Genomic DNA, 22087 nt, shown 5'->3' on the forward strand with positions numbered 1-22087 from the left:
TAAATAGCTCCTCCCTGTTGCAAGTCTTTATATTATGCTAAGCTAGCTTACTGCTGGCGTAGTTTCATATAGACCTCGCAGAAATGAGAACGATATTATTCCTGTCATGTAAGTCTCTGCAGCAAACTGAATAAGCATATTTCCCAGACTGTTAGCAAAGATTTGATCCTGAAAATAGAGCTCATTGTATGAGCAAACAGGCAACACTTTTTTTTAACCCACATTCATTTGCATCAGAAAGCAATTTGGACAGTACCTGCCTACTAAACATCTGCTCTGAGACCAGACACCACACAGGATGTTACTGTGAGGGACAACACAAACTAGTGAACCATGGGAAATGCGGAATGTGCTTCTATAGTATACTAAAATAATGCGTTGATTCATGCAGTCTCTCTTTTTTTTTTTCTTCTCTCTGGCCTCCACACAGAGGAACTTGCCAAATGGGTTGAGGGAGAAATAGTGGTGAGAATTTATTTTTGACACCAAGATGACACCATCTACTTGTCTTAAATATAGACAACATAAAGATGAGAAAAGAAACACCAGAGCTATGGGACTGAATGGTATGCGACAATGAGCTGCTTCAAACATAGTTAAAAATAACATAGTTTAAAAATACTAATACAAGTAACAGAAGGGTTTTATTGATGCTTTAACACGTTTACACCATTTTAATGTTGTAGGTTATCAAGGTGTCACTAAACATTCTAATCTATAAAATGGACATATTTTAGTTGATGGTCATCTGTTTTGTAAGTAAGATGTTAATCTAAAGTGTGTAAAGATCTCATGTGTAGTGTAATAAAAAAGCAGTAATTCTTCTATAAATTATACTGAAGTACAAGTGTCAATATATAAAAAAAGGAAATTAAAGTTAGTATTATTGCCTGTATTACAAGAATATGCAGGACTATTTATTTGCTGTACTGTTTGCCATCATTGCAGACTGATGCCACACTGGACCACGCAGCCAAAGATGTTATTCTTGTCACGCTTTACATTGGGCTTTAGGAGCCACAGCAAGCGGTATTTTGATAAACACACATCAGCCATAACAATAGAAGCACCTGAGGAGTATTGTGCAGTTCGGCTTGTGCTGCAAAACAGTTTTCGCCTGTCAAGGCGTGGACCAAGCAAGACCTCTGAAGGTGTCCTAGAGTCTGAAGCACTAAAGTATTATTAGCAGATTTTGAAAACTGCGTGCTTCCCTCTGAGAATTGCTTGTCACAGTGGTGGGGTTCGTGTGGCCCTGTGATGGTGGGAGATCCTAGGAGAAGGGTCAGACAAAGAGCGATTCAAAGATCCCAATGAGGTTAGCAAAGACAGAGCTTTCAACACCTCACCTGGGACATGGAGGCCCGGGGCCCCCTCTGGAGCCAGGTCCACGAGGAGCATCTGGTGTCTAAGACTTTATCCATGGTGCTCAGCTGGGCACAGCCTGAAGAAGGGACATGGAGTCTCCACCCAGTGGGACCATCATTCACTAAGATAGGTGTAGTGCTGCGAATGTAGTGCAAGTCCTGCTAAGCCTGCAGCCACTGTGATCTGACCCTGGAAAAGTGGAAGAAAATAAACGGAAATGTGGAAATTTAATTTGATGACCACAATTTTATGAGTAATTAGTTAATAACTTGTGTTTATGCCACCAGACATTAAATAAGTGGTATTTAAAAATACGTATGGCTTTAGAAAAAAGCTAACTCCTCATACTCAATGAATACTATAACAAAGAATTTTACAGAATGCCTGTTTTGTTCAAGTTCAGTTCAATTCAATTTGAAGTATGTAGCGGCAATTACAGATCAAATTGTCTCAAGAGGCTTTACAGAACCCATATGCCCAGTACAGATTATAAACTAGTAAAACCTCAGAAAATAAGCATTAATTACTTGGTAACTTTAAGAAAATATGCCAAAAAACAAAACAAAACATAAAAATCTGTTTTTAACAAATTGGTATTTTGTTTCTTTACTTGTGACGGCAAAATTACACTGTTTACGTCATCTAAATCAACTAAAATATCATTATTTTGCAGATATTTGCCATTATTGTCACTGCTTTAAAGATCTTGAAGGTACAATATTAACAGATTTTTAAGTATTTTTTTTCCTGGTACCCTTAAACAATGTACCCTGCCAGATTTTTGTTTTGTTGTTGTTTGACAATGTTTGTTGCATGATCATAATCTTAATCATTTCCTAATTCATTACTCAAACAAATAATGGCAAACTGCTGCAGCCTAAACTATTTTATTATAGGGCAACTGTCACACTTTCAGTCACGTTCTAGCTAAAACACCCACATATATCAAAATGCAACTTAAAAATAAAGACTTTTATGGATATTCTCTTTAGGTCAGGCAGGCATGAGGCAGCTAAACACAAGCCCCCTTCTCTGGCCAATCACTACTTCAGTCCTGCCCGCACATTTAGCGCGTTTTTTTTAAAATAGTGGCAGCAGTGGCAGTCAGTCTGCCAGCCACACACCAGCATCTACAGAGCTACAAAACCATCACTGCTACTTATCTCCTCCTCAGACGTCTCTCATTCAGATTATATAACTCAGTATTTGCGGATTTGTTGTTCCTTCTGCCTCTGATCATGCTCATCATCTCCGGAAGTAGCAAAGATATAAAACACCTGAACCCCGCTCCTGCTCAGCCAACATCCGTTCGTCATGTCTCCTCCAGACGTCCCTGCTGTTCTTGTCTATGTTATCTTCTCTACGCAACACAGACTCTCAATTCAAGCGCCGAAATTCGATTTTTTTTCCAGCTCTTGTTACCTGCGCCCAACTTCCGGGTCCGAGGTAGCTGTTACCGCCCACCGCGATGACGTCACAGTCGATCTACCGTGACACCTGCACCACAGACTGTGCAATACAGTCGGTGCTCCTGCATCTCTTGCCTCCTCTGCTGGTGGAGCCTCCAGTCGCAGGTATTTGCCCTTACCTATTTTGCATACCAATTTAGGTAATTTTGATTTAATCAGAATCAGGCTTGAGAGGTAAAGCACTGCTTGTTGTGTTAACATTTCAGTTATTCTTGAGTTCATGATTCAAGGCCACTATAGAACATTACAGTTACTGACTCATTACCAAGAAGCTCCAAATACCAGCACTTCCACTTCTCTGTACCCTCTTTCTTTCACCTACATGACGGCAGATAAAGCTTTTGTAGTAATTAAAATAACAGGTAGAGGTGCTTTCAAATGAAGCTGCTGAACCCTCCCATTGTCATCGCTTTATAGTTTGGTGGAAAGCAAAACCAATATTTTGCAATCAGACTGACTTTCTGCATTTTCATATGTATTTTGTAGAGTACTTTAAAAAAAATTGTCATGTTAATTTCCGTACTTTCTAATGCTGTTGGATCTCAGCCTTATATTAAAGTAGTTAGGTTAATATCCGATATCGATAATACCAAAGGCTCTTATCTGTTTTAATATAATAATGAGGGTTTTCTCCACAATTATTCATACCTTGGTGTCTTAGATATACTACTGCTATTAAATTAGGTGGGTTAATCTCTATAATTAATACTCTAGGGTCTCATCCTAACCTTGTAATATACACAGCAAGGTAAAGTAGTGTTTCATACAACTTTGTGGGGTTTATTTATTTATTTATTTATTTAAAAAGGATCCCCATTAGCTGATGCCAGTGGCACCAGCTAGTCTTCCTGGGGTCCTAAAAACAACCTTACATAAAAAGATCAAGCATCTAGATCACATCTACCAAAATACACATTTGATGTACATCTGTTTACGGTGACAAGTTGATGCTAGACCAGTCATTCAGACAACAGGAACAAACAGAACAAGAAACATCACATAAATAGGACATAATACTTGTCAGACTGGATTACTGCTCAGCCATTAAGTAGTGCATTCTAAGATTGCATTTGAATGAGGCCTTACTGTTAGATTGTCATATGTGGAGGGGGCAGCTATTCCAAAGTTTGATGGCACGATAAATAACTGCCTTTTTCAAAGCATTGGATTTAGCATGTCGGTGCCTGTTGAGCTGTGCTCAGGGAGGGCCTTCAACATCTTCCTGACCACTCTCTCCTCCGCACTCTTAAACTGAAAAGTGCAAGACTTACTGAACATGCCATTTCTTATCAATTCAGAAGTATTGGAATCTGTGTTGTTCATATTCTGGGTTTAAATTATTACTATTAGTTCGGTAAATTATCATCATAAATAGCTCTACAGGGACTTGACCTCAATATTTACACTTGTCAGAGGATTTGTATCACTAATCATAATTTTTTTTTTTTTACTGGAAAGTACTTTGGCACAATGGCTGCTGTTTTGAATATGCTCTATTAATAACAGCAACTGTACTCTATCTCTGCCTTCCAGCAGATATGAGTATCTCTGCCCCAGGACAAGCTAGATCAAAATACAAAGGTTTTGCAGATGTTATATCATCTCCATCTACGATGAAATATGAGTTATGGCCTTTGTTAGGGCACCTAAACCCTGCAACATGAATCATTTCCCAGACAGTTTGCTTGCCTCCACTTCCCATACCAACGCTGTGGTCTCTCCCCCGAGCTATACAACCCATTCTTTCCACTCATCCTCTGGAGCATGAGTGATTCATCTCCCTGAATGCAAACAAATATTGTTTGCTCAAAAGCCATGCATAGTTCATGTAACATGTAATCCGCCATAACTTTTCCGTTTAAATGGGCCATGGCTTCATGATGATTCCATTGTACATTTTTCAATGGTAGGATATTTCCTTTGTATCCAGTGTCATGGTGCCTTACCAGATGTTCACCTGTTTACATTCAGCATGCTGCTGATTCCCTGCATTCAGATGAGAAGGTCATGCATGCATGCACAAATTCAAAGGAAATGCAACACACACACATAGGCTAATTCCATTAAATTCCATTTCATGACAAGGTGACTCAGCCCATCTGCTCCCTTCAGGATCGCAGTTTTGGTGGATTGTGTCCTATCTGAAATATTGATTTCTATCATGCTCTGCCAGTTTAAAGATGAAGAATAATCCTCTTCTAAATGTTCTACCCTGTTCTCATGCTTAAGCTGCAGGTTCTGGTCAAAATAGGGTGAAATATCCCTGAGAAATTCAAATGAATGACCATCAGAGCTACTTTTTCTCTCTGTAGCTATCTTATGGGATTGACTTGAGATCTGGAGGATTTGGAGGCCAAGTCAACACCTTTAACCCTCATGTCATGTTCTTCAAGCCACTCCTGAACAATTTTTGTAGCATTCCAGGGCACATTATCCTACTGAAAGAGGCCACTGTCATAAGAGAATATCGTTGCCATGAAGGGGTGTAGGGGTCTGTAACAACATTTATGTAAGTGGTATGTGCCAAAGTAACGCTCAAATGAAAGCAAGAACTCAAGATCTCTCAGAAGAACATTGCTCTGTGGTTCAGTTCTGATACTCAAGTGCCCTTTGTAGGTGCTTTTGGTTGGGTACAGGAGTCAAAAAGGACACTCAGACCAGTTTATAGCCACACACACAGCCCCATGTAAAGCATTTTGTAGTGCCCAATGGGTTTCTGATACTTTTCTGTCATAGTCAGCAGTAAGGTTTTCAGCAATTTGTACCGCAGTAGCGGTGCTGTGGGATTGGACTGCACTGTCCAGCCTTCATTCCCAACATGCTTCACTGGGCCTCTAGCAGCTGTGACTGTATTAACTGGCTGGTCTTCTTTACAGTTACAGTTTTTATTTTTTTTTTCAACAATTTATTATTTTGTAGAGTTTATCTGTTTTGTGAAACTACAGATAATTATTACAATCACAGAAAAAAAACATGGTAACTGTTAGAAAAAAAGCAAAAAACAGGCCAAAACTGGCAATAATGTCTACATCAAAAATCTGTATTTTTATAAGATTTTATCATAAAATGTCACATTTTTCACTATATTTAAAGCAGCAAAAAAATCTTTATTTTCCAGTATTTGAAAGGAAAAATATATATATTAAAGATTGAAAAAGCGTAAATCATTTATTTAGCTGTCTTGCTGTCCATACCCTGTAGTTTTACATGTAATAATTTGGTCTTTTGTAACATTTGACCATAAAATTACATAGTTTTTTTTTTACTGTATTTAAATCCACTACAATGTAATTATTTCACAGATTGACATATTATCCAGTTGTTCTTCACTGCAGGGATCAAAAGACTTACAGAAGACAAGATGGTGAACAGTTAGAGAAATGTGACTACAATGTTACTGTAGCAGGGTTCACTTCTAGCAACTGTACATGCCAGGCCATCTGTTATTTTGTTGCCTCGACAAAACAGTTCTCGCTTCATTGTACAGCTTCCAATGGGAGATTTTTGGCAGAGACATTTTGGGCTGTTGTAGCTGATGTAGTTCTGATCATTACAAGCATAATTAACTTCCCTGGCCTCATATACTCAACAGGGTCGTAAATGTGGAATATTACGGGTCAGGATTTGTGAGGACTTAGCAGTCATCAGTGCGGAAGAAAAGTGTGATTATTTCCCAAACTTTGGGAAGATGAACAGAGTATTAATTTTCTTTTAAGGCAACAATCTTTTCAGTGTGTCATTGTAAATTAAAAAAAAAAAAAAGAAAGCCAACATGTATGCTGGCAGACACACACAATCAATCTCACTCATGCAGAATTTCATTAGTTGACTGTTTTTTCTCCAGTGAGAGGACAAAATAAGGACTGTGTCATTGGCTTAGTTTGCGGGCCCAGCTGGTCACTCACATGGGAGAGAATTAAAGGCTAAAAATGGAAGCAATTTTCTTCCAAGATTAGCCTGTGAGGAAACTAAGAAAGATGAGTTTAATGAAGCTTTATGCCACTAAATTTACCCATTCAGTGGTTTGGCGGCGGATTCGTTCTTAATTGTTATTTGGTGTTGAAGTCTTTTAAGTTTTGATTAACACACAGGCTGGTAATGACTTTGCAAAAGAGCAGAAAAAGGGAAACGGCAAGGAAAGACGAGAGCATAATAAATTCCCTGTACTGTGCAGAGATGATTCTCAGAAAAGAGATTATCATTGTGCTGATAAAAAGATTTCCACAAGTCAGTTAAGTATTCTGTTTCTCCGGAACTGTCTTTTGCTGATTGAAAGCACAGAGAAAATGAAAACACAATGTTGTTTATAGATTTCCTCATTGTTTACTAAAGAGAGCCATCTACTGGAGAAGAGCCTATATTAAACTATGTTCAAATAGATGTAAATTGTAGTCTATTTTTAATTCTAATTCCTCATAGAAAAATCACAGTCGGTACATGAGATTAATATTTTGTGCAGAAACCAGACAGAACATACTGTACTTTCTGTCAATGGTCCTTTGTTCAGCCACAACTATGACTCAAATGTTTGAATAAATGGCTTTATATACTTGCCAGTCCATTACCAGCACACAATGCCCTTGGCTCCTGGTTTTTCTAATAAAATGGGAATGGAAGATTGGCAGTTTGCACCAGATGATGTGACGGCAAACAGTAGTTTGAAGGTCACTATAATGGGAATGTGTTGTAACACGCTTATAACCCGAATATCTTCCATGATACATATCATTCAGTCCAAGTAATGGGCAGTTTGTGGTACTTGTCAGTGTTTCAGGTGTCCAACTAAGCAATCCAGTGTAATTCTATATGGCTCTATGTTGTCCCTATATTGGTTCATTCTGCCTTTACAAACCAGAAGGAAATGCCTGTAAAATGTTAACAATATGACAGCACACGGTTCCCTTATGATTCAGACGGTGTCTCTCTTCCCATCACAGCTTTTGTCTCATTTCAATTGTGAAGCCTGTGACAAAAAAAACAAAACACTGAAAACAATTTATCACACATACTGTTGCCCCTCGTTTCCCCTCTGGCTCATTTCCCCAAATAATTTTGGATCTACTGCCAAAGATGTTGGAGCTGTGTTTGGAAAAATAAGCATCTTTTCAAGGTGATGATGACCCTCGTTGAGAGAAGGAAGGGGAGCCTCTGAAATCCTATTATCCAGAGGCCTGCCTTATTTTATTGCCATCAGCAGTGCTGGCCCATCAGCAGCAGTTTCCAACAATTGCTCCCGCACTAATTCTATCGCTGTAGCCAGATTTGCCCAGGGTGTGGACATTAGGCTCAATTTTCATCTGAAAGTGAGATCATAACAGCTGACAGTGTAATTGAGGAAATGTGGACTTTAACATATTCATGCCACAATAAAAGGAGGCAAAATGTGATTTGCAAAACACATACAAAAGGAGCAAAGCGTTCATTCCAACACACACGTAAAGCATGCCCTAATTTTGCTTGATTTTAGTAAAAACGAAGAGTTCAGTCTTGAAAGTGTTAATTAAAAGGGTGGATGCATTTAAAGTCTGCCTGCTCACATCAGCAAATATCTACATACACAACAAAGGAAAACGTAAAATTCAGGAAATACATGAAAGACATCACTACAATAAGAATATTTAATGACTGAGGATTATTAATAATTAATATTACAGTAATTTGGATGCTTTAAGTTGGAAGGGACCAGCTAAGTGATGAAATCAGCCGTGAGAGAGGATGGCAACGATATCGTGGAGTTTTTAGGTGTTTCAGCCCAAATGTAAGAAAACATCACACATGGATAAATTGCAACATCCTGCAATCTTATTTCCTCAACATGACCTTAGGGTTTTGGTATAGAAATAACATCCGATGTAAATGGACCATTAAACTCTGTGCTCTTTTGAAATATCCTATTACAGTGTTAAAAAAAATGACTTGTGAGTCACTAAGTGTCATGGTGGAGCGGTATTACAACATAAAGCAGATCAAAACAAGGTGCCACAAAAACCTTCCCCAGGTTACATATAAGCTCAGGTTTTCGTTATGCATTAAATATTCAATGTGCATTCTACTTGGGACAGAGATTTATTTTGTTCCACTTTGACAAAGATCCATATTTGTATGGGTATAACTCAAATTCTAACAAAATGGTTGTATTTTTTAAAATTTGCTTCTTCACTTCTGCACTGCATACATATAAAAAAAAACAAACACAAAGGTCATTTCAGCACCTCGGTCAGAAAGTCTCAAGTTGTTTTCTTAAAGAATGATATTTTCCCTCTTTTAGTTTTGAGTATACAAAGTACAAAAACTGCGCAGCCTGTGTGCAAACAGCTTGAGTGTGTCACTGGAATAATTATAGACTGACTAATTATAATACTACGACAATCAATCAATGAGCAGATGCAAAAAACTATCAGTGTAGCATTAAAAGATTCAGACTATGGAATTCAGACAGGTTTTAAGCAATTATGTCATAAAATTATAATTAAATGTTCCAATTAATATTTCTATTCTATCTATCTCTCTTCATGATGTCGAGAGCAACGCATTAATCATTCATTATTCTTAAGATTTGTAAAATGATTTTGCAAACTTAAACCAAGCAGATGAAAAATAAAGACAAAAACTTCAAATCCTTAAATGGCCCCTTGAGACTGGCTCCAAAAAGTCCTCATAGGCCCTCATGTTAAAAGGTCTAGCTTTACAGTAGAAGTAAACATGTTGATAGCTTGGTATAAAAACGGTACAAGCAAAGTAACTCATCTGCTTAAATAACATTAGAGGAGGACCATCTGAGGACAGTTACATGGCCCATAGGCATTTGATGGTCTGCCACAGCTCTACTCAAGCACCAAGGAGTCAGGCTCTGCCAAGAGGGCAATGGTCAGAGCCACAACACTGAATTGTTCAAGAAATCTATAGATGGCATTACAGAGGGGTTGTCCATCTTTAGATACAGTCAACAGTGCGGACAAAGTCTCTCATTACAGAAACAAGAGGCAATAGTATTATCAAATAAGAAAAAACAGGCAGACATCTGTGAACTGATGTGTAAGGCACAGAAAATAGGAAAAAAAGGGGCACAGTACAATACAGTAGGTTTTGAACCATGATATTTACTGACATCACAAAAGTGAACAATTTCAGAACCTGCTACGATGGAGTGGGGCAGCTCTACGGCTGACCCAGTCTTTCACCCGACAATTTTCCACAAGTTGGACAGTGGTGATGAGCAACCTCAACTCAACAGACGTATGTCAGGGTCAGTAATCTCTGCCAAAATGCTTGTTGACAGTGCAAACACTCAGATAGACGACTAAACTGACAAGGACAAACTGCTGCTGCTCCTCCTCCCACACAAGCCGCATCTTCACCTGAGTGTCTGAGTCCTGGTAGTGGATCAGGTAGTGCTCACCGTCGTGGTCATAAGAAACGGGCGCCTCTTCCAGCTTCATGGAAACAGGATAGCTGACACAGGTGAAGGGCTTCCTGAATTCATCCAGTAAAGTCAGACTCATGATGCAGCAGTTCTGGCAAGAAGTGGAAAAAGGAAACATGTATCGGCATGTGTGTTCATTTTTGTAATTTCATTTCGCTTCTAGTCAGAAACAACAAAACGGAAAAAAACAACAACTTTTTTCCAGTTTGAAAATGTTTTCTCCGGCACACCCTCTTATAATGAAATTCATGCAGTAATTGGACATTCTAAAATTCTAAAATTACAAACTTCAATTATGTCCTTCTTAGAAATACATAAATTATTTGAACCCCAGATAATTTATGCATTTCTGAGGTAATACTGTCTCGGAGCAATGTATGCTTTGGGGGTGCGTTTCTTTCTTACTTAAACGCAAATTCAAACAATATGGAAGTAGCCTAAAGTACATGTCATACCTTCACCTCTCCCTGCAGGGCCTCACACCACCAGGGCAGGCTGATGTTGCCAGACAGAGGAGTGTGCTGCGACAAGTCTGTGCTGTTAATGGCAGTAAGCTGGATCAGTCCATCAGAGATCTGAGCTGGTAAAAGACAACAACACACAAGCAAGTCTTCACACAATGATAATATATATTTCTGTAATTTGATCAATATAAGCTAAAATATATAAGCATAAGGGTATCATCAGGTTTCAGAAAACCCTGAGATGCTTTGAAAGCATTTTTGTATCGCCTAAATTTAGATCTAGGAGCAGTATAACAACCTTTATTAACAGTTCATTTCTTGAGCGCTTGTATTCTTGAGACCGTGGTAAGAGCACGAGGGTGCAATCAAGGTTATTAATTGGAGGAGAAAGAGAGAAATTACAAATATATGTAATATTTAGTATAGGCATGCTCGAGTTTATAGTGTCCCAGTGTGACGTGAGTTGATCAATTTTTTGGTGGAGAAAAATGCTAAATGTGCATCCGGTTTGTCACAGACAATAGACAAACAATACAAACACATTTTGTATATGCTTATGTACAAATATGGCTACAGAGGCTTCATATTCTAAATTTGCAGTAAGAGAAATAAATAAAGCAAATGAACACTTGATATTTTTCAACCCGTTCTGCACTCATCTAAAAGTTATTATGCATGAACCATACTCTATCCACTGAGACCAGATTTTTAAATGGTCCACACATCCTCTCCTGAGTGTATATTTTGTCAGCATCATTCACTCTATGACTGAGTGATTTTGAGCATAAATACATTACCTCTATGGCAGAATAGCTGGGAGAAGCTTTCGGACATGAGCTTGCGTTCAGTGCTGTGGAGAGCAATGTGTAGTTTGTAACCATGGAGACCGTATTCAGGGTCTATGTCATCAAATGGGAGGCTCTCCATTGGCTCCACAAAGGGACTACAGAAAGAAAAAAGGAAAGTAAGAGTAAATAAAACTGCAGTGAGGGGCAAGAATATTAAGAAAAAGAGCATTTCATTACAAAGGCATTCACAGGTTAATTTACTTTTGTGGACCGCAGTCATAATTTACTGTAACTGTACTGTGTTCTCATTGGAGACCAGGAGAGGGAGCTATAGCCACACTGTGCTGAGGTGATGGATATAGCGGTATCAGGAATACTGTGTGATCCGATGAATCTTTTGTTGGATTATCAATGAAGCACTTCCAAGAAAACACTGTCACATAACCTGGATTAGTTCTTATTTTCAGACAGACGGAAACTAAAATACTGAAAGTTTGGGTGACAGGTCTCGGATCTTTACTCCCTATGAGCCTTTAAAACTAGGTCTAATGGTGACCCTGCTCATGGCCTGAGTGTAACACAGGTTGTGAGCAGTTCAGCTGAAAGTGTCTTTTTAATCTCAAGCTTTTATAGGTTTGGAATCAATTAATTTTAATGCAAAAGTCAATATCTTCAAATGCTTATTTACCTGCTCGCTGTTTTAACGTCTGTGAATGGGTAAATTCAATAGCTGTCGTGTCTGGGCAGAATTCAAACCTGCGTTTTGCTGCTTCCTCGTGGGAAATTACTGAAGAAAACTCACTGGTCTAACTGGTCCTGACACATGACAAGAATAGTGTTCTCTACATTAAACCCTGACAGAGGCGCAATATTCGCGGTTCTGGAGAAACACAAGTGCCGGCGATGCTGACGTGTCAAATCTCACCCTGCAGTGCTTCATACATGGGTCACAATAGGAGCATCGAGTGGATCCTGTCAGTTATCACGTCCTTTCAATTTGAGGCATAACCATCTGACGGTGATACACTGCACACCATGTGGACATGTGAGTAAGAGTCACCTACCAATCAGAGGATCCCTGAGTGCTTCTTTCCACCAGCTTGTGGAAGTGAAGGGTGAGCATGATGAAGGCAACGGAGCGCTGGTCCTACAAAAAGAGCCATCATTTAAATTCCATGTAATTTCTCCTGCTGAATCACTTGTTCTGAGATTTTTTTTTTTTTAAAGTACCCATCACGCTTGCTCAGCTGCAATAAGCTAATGAATAATAATTTTAAAATGCCATGGTTGCTGGTGAAGTAATTACCCTCCAGACACCGATGATGATGCCAGGTGGTAGCAACTTCAGCTGCACCACTCTGTCCTGGCCGATGACCTGCGCGTTTTTAGTTAGAGTCTGCATGTCTAACTTTGCCATGAGGGACCTCCAGCCAGGTCTGATGGAGAAAAGCAAGGAAAACTGTTGGTTTTTCTGAAAGAAGAGGAGACAGAGACAGAGAGAGAGGGTGTAGCGGGGGGTGGGGGGGGGGATGCTGGCTGTCTATACTTCTTTAGGCTGGGGCAGCTGAGGCCTATCCTCCTGACACCGTGGAGTTGAAGGGTGGAAATGTGCTGGTAGTTGGGCAAGTAGCCTCCTGCGCTCCAACACAGTGTCACAGAAGTCTCAAAGAACTGGGACCAGCTCAGCTCCAAAGTGTTCTGATGCCCTGACTTATCGGTGACCGTCAGTTCCCAAGTGATGTTCAACTTTCTGGAGTAAGAAAACACAAAGCAGAATGAGAACAACGCGATTTGCTTGAGGGGCGAGGTTGCAATAAAAGCGTGTTAGCTGTATTGTGGTGGGGAGTAGAGAGCGCTTCAGAGGTTAGCTGCTGGATGAAACAAGGCTGAAATTAACAGGCTCTCCACTTTGAGTGGGAAATGGCTCTGTTTATGCTCCTTAATAGCCATGTGAAGACAACAATTGAATTATTGAACAAATATCTAATCTTCTATCCATTTATTTGAATTCAATAGAACAGAAATAATTGGGCAGCATTTGGAAAAGCTGACTGTTGCTTTTTAAATCAGGAAAATTATGAGTTTAATGGCTGTTGGATTTCTTTTGTCAGCAGTAGGGAGTGGTATGACTCCATTTAAGCCATTCTTGCTAATGAAATGATATGCAACGAATGAAATGAAACCGCAGCTGTTGTGATAAATCTCTTGATCCAATTCTGTCTAAACTGTGATTCAGGGCTGCCCCTACTGTGATGCAGCCAGTGTCTCGCTGAGGCGCCATCCAATATCAATTAAGTGGAGGAACAAAGCTAAAAACTGGAGCAGCCCAGGAGGCCTCAGATGACCCAGGGGATTTTACTCTGCACCGTCTCAATGTGTGATGTCTTGTGAAATGATTATTACCAAGGTAAATCGCATGCTCCTCAGTGTCTCGAACAGACAAACCCCCCATAGGGGATTGTCTGAGCTGGAGGTAGGAGGGAGAAAGGGGAAGGTGTTCAGGTGTGTGTGTGTGTGTGTGCTGTGGATGAGGGGTTGGGGGGCGAAGCAATTTATTTCAACAATTCAGACAGCCTCTGCAAGGAACACAATTATTTCTACTTCCCCCTCTGTACCACAGCGACTGCCACAGAACTCAAAATTGAGTGCTGCACAGTCTCTAATCAGAGGTTATAAAAACACAGCAGAAACCGCCGTGGAGGTGGTGAGGGAGCTTTCCCGCGCGTGCTGGCATCCCCCTGAGCAGACATCACGTTCAGACAGAGACCTCCTCGCTCACCTTTAATAAGAAAGTGTCATTAAGTGCGATATGAAAAACAAACCATACTTTGCTTTTGATTGCCAGCAGCTTGAACTGTCCTCTAGTCTCTACCCTTGAACTTTCTCGACAGCGAGGGCAGATCTCCAAAGTTTTACTGTTTGCCAACCACAAACAGTGGATGGAGGCCTCGCAGAGCTCCTTCCAACTGAAAAAGAGGCTAGACATACTGAACAGATGGCAAATGCGCATCACAGTATGCTACATAGAGAGCCACATTGGCTAAAATAAAACACATTTAGAGTAGGATTTCCCAAGAAAAGGGGAGACTATTTTTCTGAATTCGGTAGCTAAGAGGTTCAAATGCTTGGAAAATGTCACGCTAAGCACTCGATTAGCTTCACTAACAAGCGACACTTGTGTCACTCAAGTGTCAGGTAGGCGAAGTCAAGTGGCAGATACGTTAAGCAAATAAAACACGTCATGTACTTCATCCAAACTGGATTTCAATAACGACTTTGGCCTGGCCCAATCTCTTGCTCCACCTGAGGACCTTTTCCGTTTGGCAGGGTAACCCGGTGTAAGAGCTCGTGTGTCCGAGATGTCTTTTCCACTTGTCCATGTCACGTGCGGCTACAGACTTGAAGTACAGCCATTTCCAGTTGCCTGCAGCTTGATCCTCCATCTTCAGCAGCAGCTCATCAGTACACTTGGGTTTCCTCTGTTTATCCTTGCCAAACTCCGCTATGTATCTGCTTTTCCACAGAGAACTGCATTGATGGTATTGGAAAGCAGAGAAAAGAGTGACGGATTGTGGTTAGTGAACACAACGGCAAAAGGTAATTATCAGGTGACTGAATTACACAGAAGTCCCTCGGTCATTGATTAAATCCCTAAAAACTGATAGCAGTGTTTCAAAGTTCAAACTACTTCACGCTCTAAAATTGCAAGTTGTAACATTGGAGTAATTCAGGCATAGATTTTTGTCCAGATTCTGAAGATGAATAATGGAATACAAAGCCCCAAACTGCAAATTTACAGGATCAATTCCTCAGAGTTGTTACATCTAAAACCCTGGCTGTTTGAATCTGTGTTTTTGAGATTGTCATTGGGACATGCCATGGTATTGGATGCTTATTTTACTGTTAAAGCGCTATATGGACATGTTAGCAAGGTAAAAAGATTTGATTTTCACTAGGGGGTGTTTTTAAATGTGTCTGTTATGCTTATTTGTTACTGGTCTGCCATTCAGGCAGACAAGACCACAAAAAAAGTTGCTCTTGAATGGGCATGTTCTTTAAGACAGTTTTTCCTCATGAAAATATTCCCTTTGTGTGTTAGAATAGCTGCAATATAACTACATCATTGCCACCTGACCGCTTATTTGTTCATGATATCTTTTAGCGTATAAAAACGCCATATAAGAGATTTTAACAAGGTAGAAAACTTCATTGTCTTTGGAAAGGGTCTTAAATGTTTAATGATGATCAGTGATACATCATTAAATGTGTATATATATATATATATATATATATATATATATATATATATATATATATAAACAAACTTCAATAGAGGTAGAACAATTTGTGGACAACTGATTTGTTAGTTGACAGAACATTGGTCGTTAAAATGTGAAAACTTCTTCAAATGTGGAATTTTTGTTTTCTTATTAAGTTGAAGACATTTGGATTTATCATTGTTAGTCAGACAAAACAGTCAGTTAAAAAGGGTCAACTTCAGCTCTTAGAAGATGTGAATAGTAATATGTCACTATTTTTATTTTTCAGACAAAAACAATTAATTATTGATCGATCTATAACAAAAATAATTGCTGTCTCTAACATTGTACACTTACTCATGTTTTTAAAATACTGCTTATGTTTATCTTGTACCGACAAGCCCTGGTTGATACTTACTTATCATTGGCAAGCTGATAGAAAAGTTTACTGACGTGGCTGATGCTGAAAAGTGAGGAGGCATCCAGGTATGACAGAATCTTAATCAGGATCTCAGATGGCAGTCTACAGAAAAGTTAATTAGACATCAGTTCAAGGAAGTGACACCAGTGTCTGCACACCTCCTGTTGTTCAGTTTGCGGCCTATGAGACAAATGTGTTCTAAACAAGCTACTTGGCAATCTTATCATACACTTCTGGCGATAAAATGGAATTACTCGTGTTCATCATTTGGTAGATACAGTAAAACAAAGTATGAATAACTGGTTTTTCAAAGCACTCTACAAATCACAACAAAATTTAGTTAAAAAAAAAAAATACACTGTTTTCAGTTTGGAGATGCCATCCATTTCTCTTAATGAGAAACATTGATCAGGTCTGTCTGGTTGCACCTGTCCTGGTTAATGATGCCACTGCTGCCCAATTAAACCACTTGAGTGAGCAATATTCTGTTCTAATTAGCTGCTTGGTCTATCTCTGACATGTCAAAAATCAGATGAAACTTCTCCAAGAACGAGATACCGGGTGAATAAATCATATTTGTTGGTGTTTTAACAAGGGGAACGATAAACATTCCAGCTTGAAAGTTCAAATGATTCAATGAATTGATTTCTCACTGACACATGAAGCTGCAAAGATGCAGAGGTGTTGATTTTTTTTTTTTTTTTTTGTAAATTCTGGTATTTAGAATAGTGTGGAAAGAGGACCAGATGACTAGGAGGGGTGATAACACAAGTCATAAGTGGACCCGCTATGTTGAAAGTACAGGTCTTATAAAATCAACTACTCATCAGCGGCAATTTGACAGATACTTTTTTTTTTTAACCAATCACAATACAGTGTTGACTTTACAGATATGCAGTACCTTTTTGAGACAGTACTTAGGCACAATGGTGCTTAAAGCTTCATTCTGACATCAGTATGCATTGAAATGCCAATTCTAACAAGCTGATGATAAGCAGGTATACTCTGTCCAGTATTTTAATTTAGAATGTTAGCATGCTAATGTTTGCTGATTAGCAGTAAACACAAAGTGCACCTGAGGCCAAAGGGAATGTTGAACTAGTATTTAATGATAAATCCGCAGGATGAAACTGAAGCTTTGATGAAATGATAATACTAGAAAACTAGGGAGGGATCACTGGAGTTTTGAGATCCTGCGGTGGAAATATGTTTTGCCTGTAACTGTAGTCTAAACTATATATTACAGTAATATGCCATGTACTTTTAGAACAACTAAGACAGTTTCAAGAAAACATTTCAATAATAAATTAATATGTTGGTAAATCTGAATATGCAGCTTACATGTTTGCCTGCTTATCACAGTTACATTTTCAGTTTTATTTGTTTTTTTCATGAAAATAGTCCCTTCCTGCTTAAAAAAATGCCTGAAATGTACACCATTGCTTCCTCAAGAAAATGTAAATCTCCAATGTTTACTGCAGCTCAAGCACACTAGCTCTTCCATAACTCTTTTCACATACTGAAACACTACCCTATGTGACAAAATGACAAGTAGTAATATGGGCTAATTCAGTCATACATGCTCAAACCGCAAAACAAGGATATGGAAAGTCCACCCTTACAGGTTGGCAGGATTAGTTCCTTAAGTTTGTAAGTTATGTAACCACTGCAGTATGCTTCATGTTGTGTCCGTAACCACATTTCAGATTGATATGCAGGGGAAACGTGCACCTCTGTATTTAATAATAAATTAGTTAAGATCAATTCATGGCTGACCCTAATAGTTGCACGTGCATGTTCAAAGAGGTTGTTTCCCCAAATAAATGACACAAAAAGAGAGCAGAGGGGAAAATCCGATCTAAATGTGTGTTGACTCAGCAGGAATAATAGTAAATGAGAAAGCATTTATTCTCCTCTACAGGAGAATAAATGTTAGAAATCAATACAGAATGCCTGCGAGCCTTAGTGCATTATACTCCATTATATTTTGAACTGTCTCCAGCAAATTGGTGCCGAAAAATTCACCAGAGCACAGGAAATGAAGTGTTTGACACTCAAAATTTCCTGCAAGAAGACCCATAAACCCTGCTCTTAATCTCTTTATATGTATATTTATAGATGGATAGATGGGGGAAAAAAACAAAACAGTGGAAATAATGAAATTGTTTATGTAATGAGGAGTGCAACAGTCTGCTGCTGGTGTTTCACTGCTGTATTGCTGCCTACATTCAATTGGAAGGAATCAAATGGCTTAATTTGAACATGTGGCAAAGTGTCTTCCACCTGCATTGATTTGTGTTGTGCTGTTGTTGTGTTTTGCTGCTATAAATCTTTTTTACTTAGAGAGCTATAAAGCCTTGACTTGCGCACAGGCTGGCCGAGGTGCTGAATGCCAGAAATGCCACAACAAAAACAAAAAAGAGCTTGTTCTGACAGATTACCTTTCCATAAAGCTCCGAGTGGTAGCTGGAAGTGATTTGTTAGCTCTTCTCGACGTCCTTACCGCTGGCAATCTGGAAACGGCTGCTTTCGACGTCGCCATTCGTTTCACTTGTCGTGACATCTCTGTGACAGATGCGGGATAATTCATACTTGCGAGAAAGTTTTAAGGCCGTGTAACGTTAAAAAAAAAACACGTTTTTTAGACAGCGTTTTTCCGTACAGGCCATCAGTCTAACGTTAGATATCCAAAAGCTCAACAAGTTGGCTCTATTAATATCGTGTCTTCTCTTTTTTTGTACCCATTTCTGTGCCGAAGACCGTAGTCGCTTTCCTAACTTCCGCGTCCTGTTGCCACGGTGACATCAATATCCTTTCTCCGAGGAGCTGCGCATGCGTCTTCGCAATAGAAAAGAATGACTTTATTGATCCCCGAAGGAAAATTCAATATTCAATAGAAGCAGAGAAAAGCATTTTTCAAATCGAAGACTGTATATGATGTTTTAATTTTATATTCCTTTAGTGTACATACTGGATTTCCACACACTTTAAAATGTAGATTATCATGATTGATTACATTGCTGTTATTTCAATGACAAGTTCAGCTTCATGTAAGCTTAGCTTGAATTTAAAGGGCATTGAATAAAGGTCCTACATGGTGTTTTGAAGTTGTGATAGGCTGGAAGGTATAAACTAAAAGTTGTTAAGATATGAATACATTTGTTTTCTCCGTTCTTCAAGATCCCCACAACTAGATAGCTTTCAAGCTTCTCAAGCCAGGAAGAATTTGACCAAAGTGCTACACATCACAATGAATCCATAGTCATCCAGCTCAAAATGTATATAATCCTGGTGCCGCTCTGCCAACTACTTCCAATGTGAGCTGCTCAAAAACAGCAGCTGCCTCACAGTTTGCAAGTTTGTTTGTTCTCTCTAGAACAGTTTCTGCTGCGAGCAATGTGTGCGAAATGCTCGTCTGTTGGTTACTGGAGTGACCGCAAGAGTCTTCATGCACTTCTAGCATCTGTGGAAGTGAGGTGGATCACATTGATTAGCATTTTTTATTGTAATGCCCCTGCAATGATAGGATCTTTGGCTTCGGCGTATTGTACTGTTCATGTGGCTGTCGTTACCATCACCTTTGGTTCTATGGCTGCAGGTCTGGACTTTATGGGCATTTGTAAAGCAGAGGCACAATTGTTTTTAATGGAAACCATAAGAGTGAGTATAAAAATGGAGACTGACCCGCAGCCTGTTATGGCTATATGCTAACCAGCAGTCACTTTAGAGCCATTTCCAGGCTGCTGCTGTTTCCTGCAACAGTGCTAATTTTTATTTTTATTTTTTTATGGCTGTGACGAAAGACGACAGGACTATGCTCTCCTTCTAATCACCAAAACAATGGCAACGTCTTGCCTGTTTCAACAAATTCACCAGTTTAAAAACAAAAGCTCAGCTATGAATTCGGTGATATTTTCAAGTCAAATAGTCACCCAAACAGAAAGTTGGAAGTGACAAAAAGTTCTGATGTCACTCATTTGGTCTGTCAGCTACTGTGTGGTCAGCTGTCTATAACTGTGCTGTCGACCACAAAAATAGAGAATCTTTTAGAATGGGATGGGGACAGCAGTGGGTTAGTGGTCTGCATAGCAAAAAATCATGGAAATAGTCAATTTAAGACATAGTTACAATTTGAGGTTAAGCATTCAAAGTGAAATGAACCACCTTTGTTGTATTTGTAGCTGAAAATTGAATGACAGATGAGATTTTTATCAATTTGCTGAAAACGGGCAGAATATGAGACCTTGAAAGGGACACTCTTTAAACCTAGTATTGTGCTTCCAAAAAAGTGGGAGGAATTCACAACTAACTGTAGATTGTGTGCAAGAGGTGGACACAGGCTCTGGATCTGAAAAGTGAAACCAATGTGAAACTACCTTAAACCGCCATTCCGCCAACTGCCAGTCGGAGGCGACTCTTCTGGCTGCAAAAAGACAGTCTGATTGTTCAGAATTATATGAAAAAAAAATACCTTTCTTTTGATCAATATGTACTTCTTATACTATGCCAGACTCAATTGCTCATTTCAAGACTTTTTTAAAGCAGCATAATGTTCATTTGGTAAAGTGTCATCTCATTTAAAGTAAAATAGACAATGAGGCGGGGTATGTTTGAGGCAATGACTACCTTGTAATTGACAGGTCACTACAGCTATTTAAAGGAAGCCAGATCTGTCCCTGTCTGACTGAGTCTAATGTACTCAGATGCAGCCACAGCACAGTCATGAACGGGGTTAAGTCCAGAGTAAGGAAGTGCTGTGTTGGTAGTTTGTCTGGACCCTTCTTGACTGAATGAATGATGAGTGCCGGACTTTTCCCACTGGCCATTGCTCTTTCGTAATAACTCTACGTGAAAGTTGCAGCTCATTTCAATAGCCGTCAATGACATAGCTTGAAATTTTCTTGACTCGTTAGCCATCATGGTGACGTCTCTGGCCGGTTGTTTGACTACCACCACCAGTCTCCTATCAAAATGAATGGTGGGAGTCATAACTGCAGTTTTAATCATACGGATGTATAGAATTAGCAGGTCTGACAAAAAATGCTGGAAAAGTTTTGTCATTTTTGCTGTAAAATACGGTTTACAAAGCATTTTTTCCTCTTAATTGTAACTCCACTCCTACATAATGCTGCTGCTGCTGCATCAGTGTAACAACACAGTTGGCAACATGTTTCCTAGTTTGGCTGTTATAAAGCATGCAAATTGTTTTTTGGAGGGAGCAGCGATTATGCATCATGCAGACTCTTTTGTTACAGAATTCTCTCACAGATTTCTATTCTGGATTCCTGAGCGGCAAGTCTTTCTTTAAATGTCTCTTTGTGTGTCAAGGGAATTTCCGTAAAATGTAGTGTCCACTTATATTCTGCTGCTTTTAGCGTTTCCATCTGTAAATTGTAGTTGCAGGTGGAAATGCTAACCTGTGTTACACTTTTTGCCTCGAATCTGTACAAGTCTCTGCATGCACATCAGTCACAGGTCACACAATCCAGCATGACTACATTTTCAATCTTGGGGAAACACTGCAATTAAACGTAGCCACAGCAATAAAAGAATCGGTCTCCAGTACAACTTTGTTACCTTTGCTTTATTTGTAGCAAGGAGGCCTTCAACAGAATCGGATAATTCTGAAATGTGACATAACTCTTTTTATTCACACTTAGGCTCCTCAGTTGAACTGACATCTAGATCCATATTTGAAATGTGAAACTACACAGTGTAATTTTTGATTGATTATTCTGAAATCAGTCCGAAAACAAGGTTCTGCAGAAGGGTGAAACACATTGTTGAATGATATGGATATGTACACCGTCTGACTTTTGAATCCTGAGAATTACCTTTAACCTCATGCGTCTAACCCTCACACCAAAAAAAAAACCTACCTCTGTAAGTCATGTGACT

The 22087-nt window shown here is 39.2% G+C and overlaps 1 protein-coding gene across 1 annotated transcript; it reads right to left on the reverse strand.

Moving 5' to 3' along the window:
* Window positions 1-8032: 8032 nt before the first annotated feature.
* On the reverse strand, window positions 8033-18987 carry fbxo15 (F-box protein 15). Its single transcript, XM_022203943.2, has 9 exons — window positions 18631-18987; window positions 16187-16291; window positions 14813-15037; window positions 13056-13259; window positions 12816-12945; window positions 12574-12656; window positions 11519-11664; window positions 10713-10837; window positions 8033-10348 (listed from the first exon to the last, which is right to left on the reverse strand). The coding sequence occupies exons 1-9, from the start codon at window positions 18777-18779 to the stop codon at window positions 10082-10084; spliced, it is 1434 nt and encodes a 477-aa protein (XP_022059635.1). The 5' UTR covers window positions 18780-18987; the 3' UTR covers window positions 8033-10081.
* Window positions 18988-22087: the final 3100 nt, after the last annotated feature.

Source organism: Acanthochromis polyacanthus, chromosome 20 (assembly GCF_021347895.1).
Source record: "Acanthochromis polyacanthus isolate Apoly-LR-REF ecotype Palm Island chromosome 20, KAUST_Apoly_ChrSc, whole genome shotgun sequence".
NCBI lineage: Eukaryota > Metazoa > Chordata > Actinopteri > Pomacentridae > Acanthochromis > Acanthochromis polyacanthus.